Here is a 15959-nt window from a genome sequence, read left to right on the forward strand (position 1 = left end):
TCACGGTTCACGTATTGCTGAAGCCTGGCTTGGAGAATTTTGAGCATTACTTTACTAGCATGTGAGATGAGTGCAATTGTGTGGCAGTTTGAGCATTCTTTGGCATTGCCTTTCTTTGGGATTGGAATGGAAACTGACCTTTTCCAGTCCTGTGGCCACTGCTGAGTTTTCCAAATTTGCTGGCATATTGAGTGCAGCACTTTCACAGCATCATCTTTCAAGATTTGAAATAGCTCAACCGGAATTCCATCACCTCCACTAGCTTTGTTCGTAGTGATGCTTTCTAAAGCCCACTTGACTTCAAGTTCCAGGATGTCTGGCTCTAGGTCAGTGATCACACCATCGTGATTATCTGGGTTGTGAAGATCTTTTTTTATAGTTCTTCTGTGTATTCTTGCTACCTCTTCTTAATATCTTCTGCTTCTGTTAGGCTTTTGGATATACACTGTGCTAATAAGATTATATTAATAATTTATTAAGAATCCACTACATCCTTAACAGGTGAATGAATCAAGAACCTGGTCCATCCACACAACAGAATACTACTCAGCAATAAAAAGGAAAACCTTAGTACACACAATATGAACCTCAAATGCATTATGCAAGAAACCAATCCTAAAGGATTACATGATTCTCTTTATATGACATTCAGGAAAAGGCAAAACTATAGGCAGGTGGAATGGGTCAGTTGTTGCCTGATTAGGCCTGGGAGTGGGGGTCACATTTAACCATAAAGTGGTAGCACAAGGTGGCTTTGGGGGTGATGGAACAATTCTGTATCCTGTTTGAGGTGATTGTTATGTGAATCCATTCATGTATTAAAATTCATAAAACTGCACATCAAGAAAAATGTCAATTTACCATATGCAAATTGTATTTTAAAATAACCCATTACACACACAACTCATTAGGTCTCTGAGGCCCCCTCAGACACTTTCCCTTGATCAGTTCCTTAATGTGGGCAACACATAAACAAGTGGTCTTGGAGTGAGTGTATGAGGGCGGGAGGGTTGTGCTACCAGATGGTCCACGCTAAGTACATCACGTCCTGTGTGCTTAGTCCCGTCCACCTCTCTGCAACCCCATGGACTGTAGCCTGCCAGGCTCCTCTGCCCATGGGATTTTTCAAGCAACAATACTGGAGTAGGTTGCCAATTCCTTTTCCAGGGGATCTTCCCAACCCAGGGATTGAATCTGAGTCTCCTGTGTCTCCTGCATTGGCAGGAGGATTCTTTACCATTGAGCTACCCGGGAAGCCCAAGTACATCACACCTGGTACCAAATTTAGCACCTTATAAATTGGAAACCATTTTGTAGAAAATTCCTTTATTATAGTGCAAATAACTTTCAGCAGTGACATCATAACGCTAAAACACATTTAGCAACATTTTACACCACGCAGTAAATAAGAAAGTGTTTCTTTGAAAATATGTCATCATAGGAACATTATTTCTACATTAATAATGTAGCTGGAAAATGCCAAGGGTGTTTCTCTCAAGGCAAAAGGGCTCCCTCCCTCTTTTTGGATATTTTCTTTTTAATACAAATGAAAGGATTTGCCATTTTAACAAATCATCAACAATTCTAAGAATGATCCCTTTGGAGGTTTTGAACTAAGGTTGGCATGATTTGAAATGGGGTTTCAAATTTTTTAAAAAATTAAGACAATTCTGGGATAGCCCAGAAAGTAGAAGTCACTTCTATTAACTTTTAGATAGACACATACATTCACTCCAATTTTGATGCAGAAATGAACAGATTGTCTAAAGCCTGCCTATTATTCCCCCAGAGCCTGATTGTTATTTATGTTCCTTGGTTTTGGTCATATTGCAGAATTAGGGCTCTGGTCAGAAATAACATCTTACACACCCAAATGCTTTCCTGTGAAGCTTAAAATTGCACTTTTCATCCTGAATTCCCACCTTAGACCTCACATGCTGATGAGAAGATATGAACAGTTTCCAGTTTCCAGCTAATGATTAATACAGCTGGACTAGCCCCCTGCTAATTTAATTATACCTGAATCAAACTATCACATCATTCAGATAAACTTCAATAAGCTTAACCAAGAGGTTCTCACTGACCCCAGAGAACAGTGAAGGGTTAACAGTGTATCTTTACACTATGCTGCCTAAGGGCTTGGCTGCTAACCAGTTAGCTAATAGGTAGAGAGAACAGGGTCAGTTCCAACAGTTACACGCCCAACTCCTCTAGTTTCTGCTGAATTATGCAGTGAGCGGGAATGGATGCCCACTCAAAGAAAAACCTCCTGTTGTGTGTGTGTGTGGGGTCTTCTACCACAACGAGAACAAAACCCCTACCAATATATTTCAGGGTGCCCTCTAGGTCTCTCTACAAACACCTGACAAAATCTAGTGGCTGCACAAGGTTAGTCACGGGCTTCAAGATACCCGGAGCCGGAGCACAGCCCTCCTGGCTGAATATGGCTGGTTAAGTCAGCTGGGACATAAAGCCTTTCAATGCTCAGCCAGTCTTGTTGGGTAAAGCATCTTCTTACGTAACACAATGGAACTGTGCTAAACAGTTTCAAAGCTGAGGAGAATCTAAATATATGACCTATAAAATAATTCACGATTTTAGTTTGCTTTTTCTTAAACTTTGGTACTGAAACACTGTCTACATTCTTGACACGTGAAAATGATCTGGCCACTTCAGTGCCTCTGCATGTTGTGTAAAAAACTCAAAAGCAAAGCAGGACAAGGACGTGTCATAACAAGACGCTGTACAAATAAAACCGAAATTATATATAAATACACCCCCACCCCAGCACCCCCTTACCCCCCTAAACTAGCTGACCAGAGCAATGCCAAGGGTCCTTCTCTCCAAGGCCAATGCAGTTTATGAAATCCAGTACCCAGGACTCCAACCATCCCTTGCCTTGCAGTGACGTGTGCATCACTGCAGGCTTTTCCTGGAGACTCCCTGCTGTCTAATCAGTTCCACAAGTACAGGGAAACTCCCAGAGCTTCATTGGAGCGTTCACACTATTGGCTGGACTCAAAGACCTAGAGTCTCGGGAGTTAACTTTTCAGATAAACTAACTGGATCATTTCCTAGGTTGGATCTTTTTTTTATCATACTATCTTAGCAGAGCCCACACAGTAGGAAGCATCTTCCACTCTGAAGCTCCAAAGGCATTGCTTAGGGATTGGTGAGGGTCGCATAACAAAAGTGATACAATGAGCTAACAGCTTAAGTTGATAAAATTATTTCCAAGTAAGTTATTTGGGGCCATTTGCTTCTGCTTTCCATTGCATTCCCAAATCATTTTCACACTATACCTTTAAAAATGTATATAATAGTCCATTTTTAAAACTATCGATGCAATCACCTCTTAATGTGTTTTCGACTAGCTTCATAACAACTTGATGAGCTATTATGTAGATCCAGTGAAAGTAGTTAATTAGTCTTAAGGAAGCCAATACTGTGCTAATTTCACAGTATGGAGAAAAAGCAATGTAAGTAGAGTTTTACATAATCATCAATAACTTGAAAAGCAGTCTTGCTGAACTGCTGCAAAGTTTTCCCAAAAGCACTTACAGCAATTTATATCAAGAGATCCTAAGTTTAGGGGTAGGAGGATAAGACTCAACTCTTTAAGGTAGAAACTCACCCTTCTCATGACTGTAATAGGTAATTTCCCCACTCAGACCTAAGATAATTGTACATTCAAAAGTTCATAACAAGCTGTTCTTGAGACATTAATCATCTCTAACATATACACTGAGTAGAAATAAATAACTACAAGAAAGCTTAAAAAATCTGAGTTAACATTATGCTGTGCAAAAAGAAAAAAAAAAACACACAAAAAAACCTTGAACAACCTACATTCTATGTTAAATACCCTGACTAAAATGTTGGTTGTGCTACACAATTCCACTTCAGTGCAGAAATGAGTTGATTTCTGTGTACCGTCTTTGTTGTTGTTGTTTTAAGTCTTTAGCACTTTTGTTCCAAATATCACCTTGCTGTGAAAAGATGAATAACTTATTACCAAATCACAAATCGTCACAAATCCATCTCAGTTTAGTCTGAATAAAATCCAGCATAAATGTATTACTTTGTTCTGGGAATAATGGCTCGGTGTCTTAGTTCCGATAGCTTCCTAAGGGCAAACCACCGTTGAAGTCATTTTGGGTTTAAACTGCACAGAAAGAAGAGACAGTGAAGTCTGCCTTTTTGTTTTCTTTTTAAGTCTTTAGATCTTGCCAGGACACTTCTTCCAGATCAACAGTCAGGCAGTTGTGGCACCTGATGCTCTTTGAAACAGACATGGTTTAAACATCAGCCAAGCTTAGTGATCTGGAGGTCTCCATTGATCTTTATGGTGTCGATTGCAGATAACGTTTGAATGCGGTGGTAAAAATCAAAAAGTTGGTGTCCATCCACAAACACTCTAAAACGTGGGTGCTCACAAAGGATTTCCACCTGGAAAAAAAAAACAAAATAAAACCCTCAGTTCATAATTTCAATGAACTCTGCTGGGAAAAATGAACAAATACCTCATTTTAGAGAAAGGCAACATCCTCAGTAGTTCTCAAACTCTAGAGTGCACTGGAATCAGACAGAAGGCTATAGAACAGACTGCTGGGCTCCACCCCCCTCAAATTTTCCATTTAGTAGGTCAAGGGTAAGGTCTAAGAATGTGCTTTTCCACCAAGTTCCAAGACGATGCTGGTGTTGCTGGAATGAGGGACACACTTTGGGAGGCACTGCTCTACACTATTCAACGTCCTTGAAGGATGTAAAATTGCCTTACTATTTCTCCCTTCTCATTGCATGCCAGAAAGTGATATAAAGTGGTATAGATTCATCTATATGGTACTTAATGCCTCCATCCTCATCCCCTGAACAATTCTATCCCACCTTCAGAGAAGCCCCTCACAAGGCAGAGCAGGTACCCATTAGGAGCACGTAATAACAGTTTGGACACTCAAACAAGATAAACACTAAGCAGAGAAGGATACACAGTAATTACCATTGGACCAAGGATGTGTAATTAACAAGGCTTTGTTAAGCCAAACAAAAATACTGATTCCCTATGGTAAAAGCTTTTTCTCCCTCTTTTTTCTAACTTAAGGAAGTCACCACAGAGTTTAATCACTGGTTTTGCACTATGTATTTATTAAAAGCATTTGTATTCATCATGTAAGGAGAGACTCCATATGTGACATTAGTCACATTTAATGCATATTATTACTAAAATTATGTCACCAAGAAGGGCTGATTCCATCTCAGTTTTGTTGTTGGGGAGCGTTATTCGACTTGGCAGAAGCTTTGGTTTCTCACACTCATGAGCTCTGCATTAAGAGTCACCATTAAGAAACTGTCACAGTTCAGGGGAGCCTCAGGGTCATTATCATTCTAGAGAAGGGTAGGGGTACCTTCCCCAGGCTATGCTAGAAGGGCAATCAGTCTCTCTTCTATCACTGATGTGAATGTCACAGATTCTTCTTTCCCCCCAAGACTGTAAGATGGGAAGAAAAATTATGACTTATTCATAAGGCCCTTGTACATTTCTAGATGAGGAGCAACAGGTTAAGGGTAGCTCTGGTTTGTTAGGTATATATGAAACAGGAAGCTCTTAACCAAGTTGTCATTATTATGATGCATGTTAACGAAGTATAGGGCTTCCCCTGTAGCTTAGCAGTACAGAACTCATCTGCCCATGCAGGAGATGTAAAAGACACGGATTTGATCCCTGGGTGGGGAAGATCCCCTGGAGGAAAGCATGGCAATCCACTCTAGTATTCTTGCCTGGAGAATCCATGGACAGAGGAGCCTGCTGGGCTACAGTCTGTAGGGTTGGAAAGAATCAGACACAACTGAAGCGACTAAGCACAACAAAGTATAACGCAGATACTTCATCACCAGGTCCGACAGGTCAGTAAATTCTTTTCTAACACATTACTGACTTGCATCTTTTACTTGGCATTGTCCTTCATAGAGGAAGGTGCGGCTCGTGCTATTTGATGGGAATGGAAATTTGGGCTGTGCTTACTGCCTGACAGATAGTGGGGAGCAAATCTATACTCATTCCAGCCCAAGAGAAGGAATCTATCAGCCACACAGCCTGTGACAATGAAGTAGACTGAGGCCGCTTAACCCAGTATTAGTCACTCAGTCATGTCTGACTCTTTATGACGCTATGGACTGTAGCCAGCCAGGTTCCTCTGTCCATGGAATTCTCCAGGCAAGAATACTGGAGTGGGTTGCCATGCCCTCCTCCAGAGGATCTTCCCCACCTAGGGAACCTGGATCTTCTGCACTGCAGGCAGAGTCTTTACCATCTGAGCCACCAGGGAGGCCCAGGGGAGCAACGGCACTGCTAGTCCTCATTAGCAAAGGGAACAAGAGAAAATAAAATAATAATCGCTCTAGTCTTAAAAAAGGTATAACTGATATGGTCTGATACTACTTAAAGGTTGAAAAAAATAAAGAAATTCTAGGTATTTATTAATATTTATTAAATAGCTTAGGACAATTATCTATTAAATGCCTAGTACTATATTGAATACTACACAGAGAAGTATTTATTCTTAACAATCTAGACATGTAAATATGGGCTTATTTACATGTATTGGCTAAAGAGAACCAAGAGCTACTGCTGACTGTTAATTCATATCAGCAAACAGAGCTCTTTTGATCGTTTTCCTTTTTTTCACCATCAGGTGACAAATTTCCTGGACATGCAAAAGTTCTGGCCGCTTAAAGCACTCTTGGCACATCTCAGATGAGAATATCACCAACCTGCCAATGGCTGGAGCTGAAGCACTCGAGGTACTCACCCTGAATGGCTGGTCTGGGATGAATGGGAAGTAAGGGATCGCTGACTGTTCTTCACCCCTTTCCCCAGATATACAAGAATTTCTGAGTAGCTGTCGGTCTGTGAACACTGCTTTGAGTTCAATTGCCACGTCGGCAGGAGGATCTTCTGAATCACCACAGGTCAAGCTGATTGCAAAGCTGAAAAGAAAATCATCTCATTTATTCACAGTTGAGCAAAATAACACTTAACAAAGACCCAGGCTCCCATTTCCTTCTTCCTCTCTGGATTTGTCAGCTTTTAGCAGGCCACCACTCTCCACAGGGCAGGGGTTGGGGTGTGATAGACCATGGATAAGTAGGATTACAATCAAACTAGTTTATTTTGTTACCCACAGGAGGGGGCCCTGGAGAAAACTTTGATAGAGATGAAAGTAACTAACTGTGGACGTTTCAGATACCCCAAACTACCCACACATCTGTGTTTCAACCCATTTCAGAAGACTCAAAAACAGCCAGGGGAAACTGACTAAGGGAAACAGTATCTTGTAGTTTGGTTCTCATTTATATTGATAGTTCTTACTCCAAGCACTGTGTTTGAAAAACATTAAAAAAAAAAAAAGAAGTCCTTTGGCCTCCCTAAGGGTCAAAGAGAAAATGATGTGGGTCTATATTTATAATCTCTGATATAAATAGCTGTCTAGAGAAATGGCTGCTGAAATTCATACACATTCTTTTCATGGGAACATAGTACTTTCTTGGCACTTGCAACGAGTAACACTGGCCACAGGGGTTGGAAGAGCAGCAGAAAGCCACAACAAGAGCGAGCAGGACCTCGTAACTGCTGGATAGGTGTAAGTGTTGTAGTGAAAAAAGAGGAAAAAGTTGTTTTGTTTTTTCTCTTGCCCTTTTCTGAGCTCTTTTTTTCACTTTAACTGTTCTTGATCTGTAGTAGGTAATCAAGACTAACCTGGTATGCCGATCACATTCTGTCTGGGGCTCACCTTTACAGCACTCTCTTTGCAGACGGCCCCTCACAGTTCTTTTCCTTTCTTTTTGCATTACAGAAAGGAGGCCACAGTACAATTCATGCAAGACAATGCGCCCAACTATTGGGCTACCTGATGGCTAGTCTATGACTGTTTTTGAAATGATCCAAAAGGAAGAAGAATACAAGACCTTCACACCTTTGTTCCTCATCACTGACCCCCTCATCTATATAATCACCCCCCCCAATTCCTCATGGGAGGGGCACACAGTTCTTGAGGCTCTAGCCTGCTCTCCCCTCCTCTGGCTGAGGATTAAAGCCACCCTTTTATTTTCTCCAAACTCTGTCTCTGTATTTTTCATTTGGCTTGGGTGGGCAGAGAAAGCCAAGATTTTTGACAGCATCATAGGAGACAAGGAATCTGCCTTACCTTTCTGGGTTGAGGTCTACAATGCCCATCACTAACACCTTCTTGCCTGGTCTCATGCCACCTTTAATGTGCCCACAAAATGGCACGATCTGTAGAGGATGAGAGCAGAAGCAAAGTTCACAGCCTGTTAGGGAAGAGCCAAGCCCTCAGTTCCTTAGGACTTGACCCATTTGAAAATGCAATTAGAAACAAGAGGGTACAGGCAGACACCGAAGAGGGAACAAAATCATTTACCAGTCGTGGGAAGTACACGTCGGCTTGAACTGGAGAGCCCAAGGAGTTGTTTAAATGCCCATCATCTAGTTTCTAAAAATAGAAGCACACAGATTGGCTTTCCAAAGGCTTTCGGAGGTGGGTGTTAGCGGGAGCGGGGAAGAACCTAAACAAATCTGGAGGAATCCAGCAACCCTCCCCACAACATAGGCTCAGTACACCGAATACCCGCAGAAAACCCCGGAACCAAACCCGTCCTTTCTATCAGGTAGCTAAGCCTCTGATGCTCCCCAGACCCTTCAGATCTGGATCAAAATGAAGGTCGAGGCCCACTGGAGAACCAGAGCCCCGCTCCGGAGGAAGGCAGGCTCCTCTCCAACCGCAAACGCCTCTAGAACCTGTCGCCAAGGCCTGTCCTCCAGGACGTGGCTGGAGTGCAGCAGCCCGGCTCAACTTCTCTCGCGAGCCCCCGGCTAGGACCCATTTCCAAGGGGGAATCCCCGGGATGTCGTGGAGGGGGGAGCGGACACGGGGCGCGCGCGCCGGACACACTCACACACGCGCACACTCACACCTGGCCGGTGGCTGCACGGCGCGGAGTGGGCTGTAGCTCACCCCCACGCGCAGGCCGCCCCCAACACCTCCACTCAGCCAGCGGTCCTCCCACGGAGCACCCCTCCAGCCCTCCCCCGACCCCGGTCGCGCATAGCCGGCTCCCTCTAACCAGGTACTGGGGCGCCTTCTCCCGCCGGGGGCGCGGGGCTGGGCCTCCGCCAGGCGGGAGCCAGCGGCGGGGCCGTGCGGGCCGCGGGAAGGGGGCGCCTGGCCCGCACTCACCACCACTGCATCGCTGTCGGCCACCGACCCCGCCATCTTCTCGCGCGGCGCGGCGGGGTGCGCGGCTGGCGGCCGGGCGGCGGGGGACGTGGGACGCGAAGCGCGGGCGGGGATCCCGGGGCGGTCCTGCGCCGGGCGGAGGCGCGGGTCCGAGGCTGGCTGGGGCGCGCACACACGCGCGGGTACGCGCGCGCGCACGCCCGGGGGCCCGGCGCCGACCGGGCCAGCGGGGCCCGGGGGAGGGGGAGGAGGAGGAGTAGGGAGAGGCGGGGGAGGCGGCGCGGGCCCCAAGGTCGGAGGCAGCCGCCGCGGCCGGGACGGAGCTGCAGAGTCTAAGCTGCTTTCTTCCTCGGGGTGCCGCTGCCGCCGCCCGAGGAAAAAGGTGGCGAGGGCCGCGCCGTGTCGGCCTAGGGCGGCATTTAAAGGCCGCCGGGGCCCGGCTCGGGAACCGGGAACAGGGCGGAGACCCGGCTGGGCTGCCGCGGCTCGCTCAGCTTGCCCTGCCCCTCGGCCATTGGACGGCGGCAGGAGGCTGGGGCGGGAGGGACTGGCCTGCCAGTGTCGGGGCGTGCGAGGGGGCGGGCGCCTGGTCGGTCCACTCCTGCGGCAGGGTGGGTGGGGCCGGGGGTGAGGAAGTGAGGCCGGGGCCTGCCAGGTGACAGGTGCTTGTGACATCCCCGCCCCTCCCCTCCGGCCACCCCCTTCCTTCTCTGGCTGCGCCTGGGGGCAGGTGGGACAGTGGAGGCCGAGATCCAGGGACGATTGGAGGTGGAGGTGGATTCCAGAGCTCGAGATTTCTTTCAAAGAATTTAAACGAAGTGCGAGAAAAGATTCATTTCGAACCTTCCAGGGTATAAAGATAATGAAAGGCCTCTGGGCTTTCATAAATAAATATTTGACCTAAAAGCAAGAGGCAGAGAGGACTCAGAGTAGGGACTTTTATATAACAGGAGACTGAATATAGAATAGACCTCCCTGCCCTGCGAAAAGATGGGGTCCCTGGAGACTGTTTTCAGCCAGGGGTCTGGTTAAGTCTCATTAAATTGAACTGGGCACAGTGCCTGCCCTCAGAAAGCCTTCATTGGGCTGTTTTGTTTGTTTTTTACAAGTCACCTGCTCAATCTAGGGGAGTGGGTTTCTCACTGAACATCTCCCAATACGCTTTGAGGAGTGATTCCCAGGGAGTGCACTTCTCCTCATTCCAAGTCACAAATTCCTTTATGGTGTTTCCACATTAGGACGATTATGTAACTTCTCAGATAAAGCTGTATCAACGTACTCTGCATTCGGTGACATCTTGGCTTAAACATTCCATTGTGTGCATCACCCTGGTGTTTTATACTTAATAATCAGAGAACATGTGTGACCTCAGAGGGGCCCTCAGAGACTCCTTTCCTGCCATGGTTGCTGACTGTGTGGCCTGGAACATCACTGAGGCTTTTGTGTCTTAGCTTTCCTTTTATGGACCAGAGCTAATCATGGTAATCTCAGTTGAGTAGGGAGAATTACCTGCACACGACTGTAAGCCACAGTCATACCCTTTGTATGCTCTGAACTCGAGACTGAAGTGCAACACAGTTGTGACTCACACTTTTGCTCTTGTTTACCAGTCTTAGTTCAAAAATCACACCTTATTGATTATTTTAAAATGTTAGGCAGTCATAGGAAACAATGTTTTTTAAGCGCACTTTGATATATTTCAACTTCTGAGAGCTTGGTATAGGGAAGACTCATTGATGTTTTTTTTCATCATTAGCTAAGCTAAGAGGGATACATTAGCTAAGCTAAGAGGGACATTGTGGTAGTTAAAGAGCCTGTGCCCTAGGTTCAAATCCTGGCTCTATGATTAACTAGCTGGGTGGTCTTGGGCAAGTTACTAAACTTCTCTGTGCCCCAATTTCTTCATCTGTGAATCCAAGATGACAGCAGTGATGACAATAGCACTTATCTTGTGTTATTGGAAAGATTAGGTAATTGGTTCCCATACCTTCGTTAGATTAGTACCTGGCATATAGTAAGCACTTTACAAATTCACAACATCCTGAAGGCCTGCCATGTATCAGGCACTGGGGAATTTGTGGGGATTCTTTTTGTAGTTCTATTTTTTTATTATTTTAAAGTCATTTTAAGAATGGAAATATAATTGATTATATCATATTTGTTAGTTTCAAGTGTATGGCAAAGTGATTCAGCTATCTATTCTTTTTCAGATTCTTTTCCCTGCTTTAAGTAGGACCTTGATGTTTATCTATTTTATATATAGTATGTGTATCTGTTAAGTCAAACTACTAATTTATCCTTCTCCACCCCTTTCTCCTTTGGTACCCATAAGTTCATTTTCTATGTCTGTTTCTGTTTTGTAAATATGTAAATACAAATGTTTGTTTATAGCTTTTGTTATAGTCCACATATAAGTGATAAGTGATATCACATGATATTTGTCTCTCTCTGACTTACTTCACTTACTATGATAATCTCTAGATCCATCCATGTTGCTGCAAATGGCATTATTTCATTCTTTTTATGGCTGAGTAATATTCCATTGTGGGCTTCCAAGGTGGTTCAGTGGTAAAAAATTCACCTGCCAATGCAGGAGATGCAGGAGACCCAGATTCAATCCCTGGGTCGGGACAATCCCCTGGAGGAGGAAAGCAACCCACTCCAGTATTCTTACCAGGGCAGTTCAATGGGATAGAGGAGCCTGGTGGGCTACCATTCATGGGGTTGAAGAGAGTTAGACATGACTGAGTGACTGAGCAATATTCCATTGTATATACATAATGCATCTTCTTTATTCATTCATTTGCTGATGGATATTTAGGTTGCTTCCATGTCTTGGCCCTTGTAAATAGTGCTGCTATGAACACTGGGGTACACGTATCTTTTCGGAATAGAGTTTTCGTCTTTTCTAGATACTTGCCCAGGAGTGGGATTGCTGGATCATATGGTAACTCTACTTTTAGTTTTTTAAGGAACCTCAGTGAGGACTTTTTTGTTGACCTAAGCAGAGTATATGCAGGACTTAGGAGGCTCCTGCACCAATCTGAGCAAGATATCGTGGTGGCTCAGACACGGTAGAAGTGCTGAAGATATGAGAAGCTGTGGGCCCTTGATAAGAGCTAGCCGTTGTTATTAGGTAGTTGGGAGAGTTCAAATCGACTTCTAAGCCTCAATTACCTCTCTGCAAAATTAAGAGGTTGGGCTCATTCACCATTCCTCCTTAGCTCTTAAAAAGTTCTTCTGGTTCCTGAAAAGCTGTGTAAATACCATCTAAATATAAATGGTTTGAGAGTAGGTGCTTTTGAATGAAAATAATCTTGGGTTGAATCTTTCAATAAGTAGTTTGTAGGGTGAAGAATAATGCTTTGATTTACATTGTAAGTGGAGTTGAAGATACTTGGATTGCTTGAGATGAGGTCTTACATTTCTTATGTTTTAAGAGTGTAAAAAACAGGAAGATACTGAGCCTGCCCAGAACACTTTATTCTGGAAAATTGCTTTTATTCCAAAAATGCTTTGTTCCTTCTCAATCATTCTATAGAATAGTTTTGAACATGGAGAGCAAGCAGAAAGCCTAAATGAATTTTTTGTTATTGTTGTTATAATTATTGTTGTTATAATTAAAGCTGAGCAGAGTCAAACCATCCCTTATAGGGAAATTCATTAGCAAATAAATGAAATATAGAGCTTGAGTTTTTAAAGAGTTGTACAAAGAAAGACAGGCAAACTTTGCTCTGGGCTTTAATTATGGGCATTTGTGTCTAAAAAACATTAACCAAGACTGTGACCCTTTTATGAAATGCAAGAGTGAACTTCACTACTGCTGGAGACTAATAAAAAGGCTAAGGTACGTGGGGGAGGCAGTCAAACATGATTAGCATCAAAAAAGAAGTATGCACGGCTCTTTGAAGACAGACTTTGCTAAATGATCTTCCCAGATGGAAACAGTAGAGGGGAAGTGTCTTTCTTTCCTTCCTGTTTAATATGTTTTTTTTTTTTTTTCAAATGCAGGCATGTAGAATTTCTAATACTGGGGGAAGAATATAGCATTGATGTCAGTTCAGCAACCATATTATGAGCAAGGCTAGGTGCTGTGATACTGTGCACCACGAAGAGATATTTGAAAATGCATAGATGTTGTCCTGCAGGAGCTCACAGGTCATTCTGGGAACCTATGTAGAATGCAGGAGATAAGATAATAAAGGCCTTAGATCTACAGCCCAAGTAACAAGTTGGGGGAGTCACTCCCATTGGGAGGATTACCACAGGTTTCTGGAGGGGCTGGCATATCTCTGACCACATGTATAGCAGCCCCTTCCACATTCCCCCCAAAGCGAGTCTGCAGAGACTGCCTTCTTTCTCTACACGTGGCTGACTTTGACCTTCAGACCACTCGTTTCCTATCTGTGTGTATGTATATACATCAGCAGCAGCAGGGTTTCTCATCCTCAACCCTATTGACATTTTAGGCTGAGAAATTCTTTCCAGTCGGGGGTAGAGAGGCCAGTAGTGCTACCCGCACCATCACTAAATGGTGACAATCAGAAATTCCCCCAGCACTGACAGACGTAAAATGTCCCCGAGTGGGATAGGGCAAACTTGCCTCCAGTTGAGAACCAGTTATCTAAAAGGTGCTTTCAGTTCAGTTCAGTCACTCAGTCGTGTCCGACTTTTTGCGACCCCATGAATTGCAGCACGCCAGGCCTCCCTGTCCATCACCAACTCCCAGAGTCCACCCAAACCCATGTCCATTGAATTGGTGATGCCATCCAATCATCTCATCCTTTGTCGTCCCCTTCTCCTCCTGCCCTCAATCTTTCCCAGCATCAGGGTCTTTTCAGATGAGTCAGCTCTTTGAATCAGGTGGCCAAAATATTGGAGTTTCAGCTTTAACATCAGTCCTTCCAATGAACACCCAGGACTGATCTTCTTTAGGATAGACTGGTTGGATCTCCTTGCAAGAGTCCTCTCCAACACCACAGTTCAAAAGCATCAATTCTTCAGCGCTCAGCTTTCTTTATAGTCCAACTCTCACATCCATACATAACCACTCGAAAAACCATAGCCTTGACTAGACAGACCTTGTTGACAAAGTAATGTCTCTGCTTTTGAATATGCTATCTAGGTTGGTCATAACTTTCCTTCCAAGGAGTAAGCATCTTTTAATTTCATGGCTGCAGTCACCATCTGCAGTGATTTTGGAGCCCCCCAAAATAAAGTCTGACACTGTTTCCACTATTTCCCCATCTATTTGCCATGAAGTGATGGGACCAGATGCCATGATCTTCGTTTTCTGAATGTTGAGCTTTAAGCCCACTTTTTCACTCTCCTCTTTCACTTTCATCAAGAGGCTTTTGAGTTCCTCTTCACTTTCTGCCATAAGGGCGGTGTCATCTGCATATCTGAGGTTATTGATATTTTTCCCGGCAATCTTGATTCCAGCCTGTGCTTCCTCCAGCCCAGCATTTCTCATGATGTACTCTGTATATAAGTTATATAAGCAGGGTGACAATGTACAGCCTCGATGTACTCCTTTTCCTATCTGGAACCAGTCTGTTGTTCCATGTCCAGTTCTAACTGTTGCTTCCTGACCTGCATATAGGTTTCTCAAGAGGCAGGTCAGGTGGTATTGTATTCCCATCTCTTTCAGAATTTTCCACAGTTTGTGGTGATCCTCACAGTCAAAGGCTTTGGTATAGTCAATAAAGCAGAAATAGATATTTTTCCTTTAGTATTCCTTTTACTCCTATATGTATGTATATTAAGTCACTTCAGTCATGTCTAACTGAAGTGGGTTGCCATTTCCTTCTCCAATATGTATATATGTGTGTGTGTATATGTATATGTATATGTATATGTATATGTATATGTGTATATGGGCTTCCCTGGTGGCTCAGTGGTAAAGAATCTGCCTGCAATGCGGGAGACCTGGGTTTGATCCCTGGGTTGAGAAGATCCCCTGGAGAAGGACATGGCAATCCACTCCAGTATTCTTGCCTGGAGAATCCCATGAACAGAGAAGCCTGGTGGGCTACAGTCCACAGGGTCTCACAGTTGGACACATCTGAGACGACTAAGCAATATATATATATATAATTATCCAGTCTGATCTAGAGTAGAAACTTGTACATCAGAAACATTTGCCTTTTTATTTGACAAGTCATTGCTTCCTGATATTATGGGAGTACTTTAAATGGTTCCACAAAGAACCTCTACAATGAAGGAGGACCTGAGAAGACCCCTATGAATGTAGCTGCCAGCTCAAAATGTCTGTAATATTGAGAAATTTGTGTGACTTTTGCAATCTGTTCCATAATATCACCATGTTTATGTTTGATATAAACATGATGTGCTCCCCACACTCATAAATAGAGCAAAACTGAGGCATCTAAATGTTTACCTGTTTATCTCGTGGCCGGATTCCCTGCCTGTCCCAGACCCCAAAGGGTGGTTGCAGCCCACTTTGAGGAATAAGATAATGCACCATTTTACAGGCTGGTCAGGCTTTCAACGCTCCATAATTGTTTTAGTCAGGCCAGTCTCTGCTAAGGATAAATAATCACTTAGGCAGAAAATATACAAACTCAGCATTCTTTCGTTTACCTAGTTAGATAGGAGGGCAAACATTTATCAGCTCTTTTTCTGTATTTCAATACATGATTAAAGTTCTTAATTATTCTAGGAACTCTGGTCATGGTTTTCAAA

At 44.0% G+C, this 15959-nt stretch overlaps 1 protein-coding gene and 1 long non-coding RNA gene across 3 annotated transcripts in view; one reads left to right on the forward strand and one right to left on the reverse strand.

The window, feature by feature from the left end:
• Nucleotides 1-1309: 1309 nt before the first annotated feature.
• On the reverse strand, nt 1310-9867 carry LGALSL (galectin like). The gene is made up of 5 exons (XM_086326344.1): nt 9255-9867; nt 8439-8510; nt 8205-8293; nt 6810-6987; nt 1310-4449 (listed from the first exon to the last, which is right to left on the reverse strand). The coding sequence occupies exons 1-5, from the start codon at nt 9288-9290 to the stop codon at nt 4306-4308; spliced, it is 519 nt and encodes a 172-aa protein (XP_086182470.1). The 5' UTR covers nt 9291-9867; the 3' UTR covers nt 1310-4305.
• Nucleotides 8843-15959, forward strand: part of LOC147363037 (uncharacterized) — a 147770-nt gene continuing 140653 nt past the window's right edge. The window contains exon 1 of one of the 2 annotated variants that reach the window (XR_015136721.1): nt 8843-9144. This is a non-coding gene — a long non-coding RNA (uncharacterized LOC147363037). The remainder of the gene's footprint in view (nt 9145-15959) is intronic. The other variant, XR_015136720.1, reaches the window with a different exon arrangement.

Source organism: Bos grunniens, chromosome 11 (assembly GCF_055505025.1).
Source record: "Bos grunniens cultivar Pamir isolate PY7600 chromosome 11, Bosgru_T2T1.0, whole genome shotgun sequence".
In the NCBI taxonomy this organism is placed as follows: Eukaryota; Metazoa; Chordata; class Mammalia; order Artiodactyla; family Bovidae; genus Bos; species Bos grunniens.

Bases quoted from the DNA above. Each gene is read 5' to 3' on its own strand.
- LGALSL (XM_086326344.1), bottom strand. From the start codon at position 9,290: ATGGCGGGGTCGGTGGCCGACAGCGATGCAGTGGTG. The intron at 8,511-9,254 runs GTGAGTGCGGGC...TTCTATTTTTAG, and splicing joins CCGACAGCGATGCAGTGGTG to AAACTAGATGATGGGCATTT. The intron at 8,294-8,438 runs GTAAATGATTTT...CATCCTCTACAG, and splicing joins ACGTGTACTTCCCACGACTG to ATCGTGCCATTTTGTGGGCA.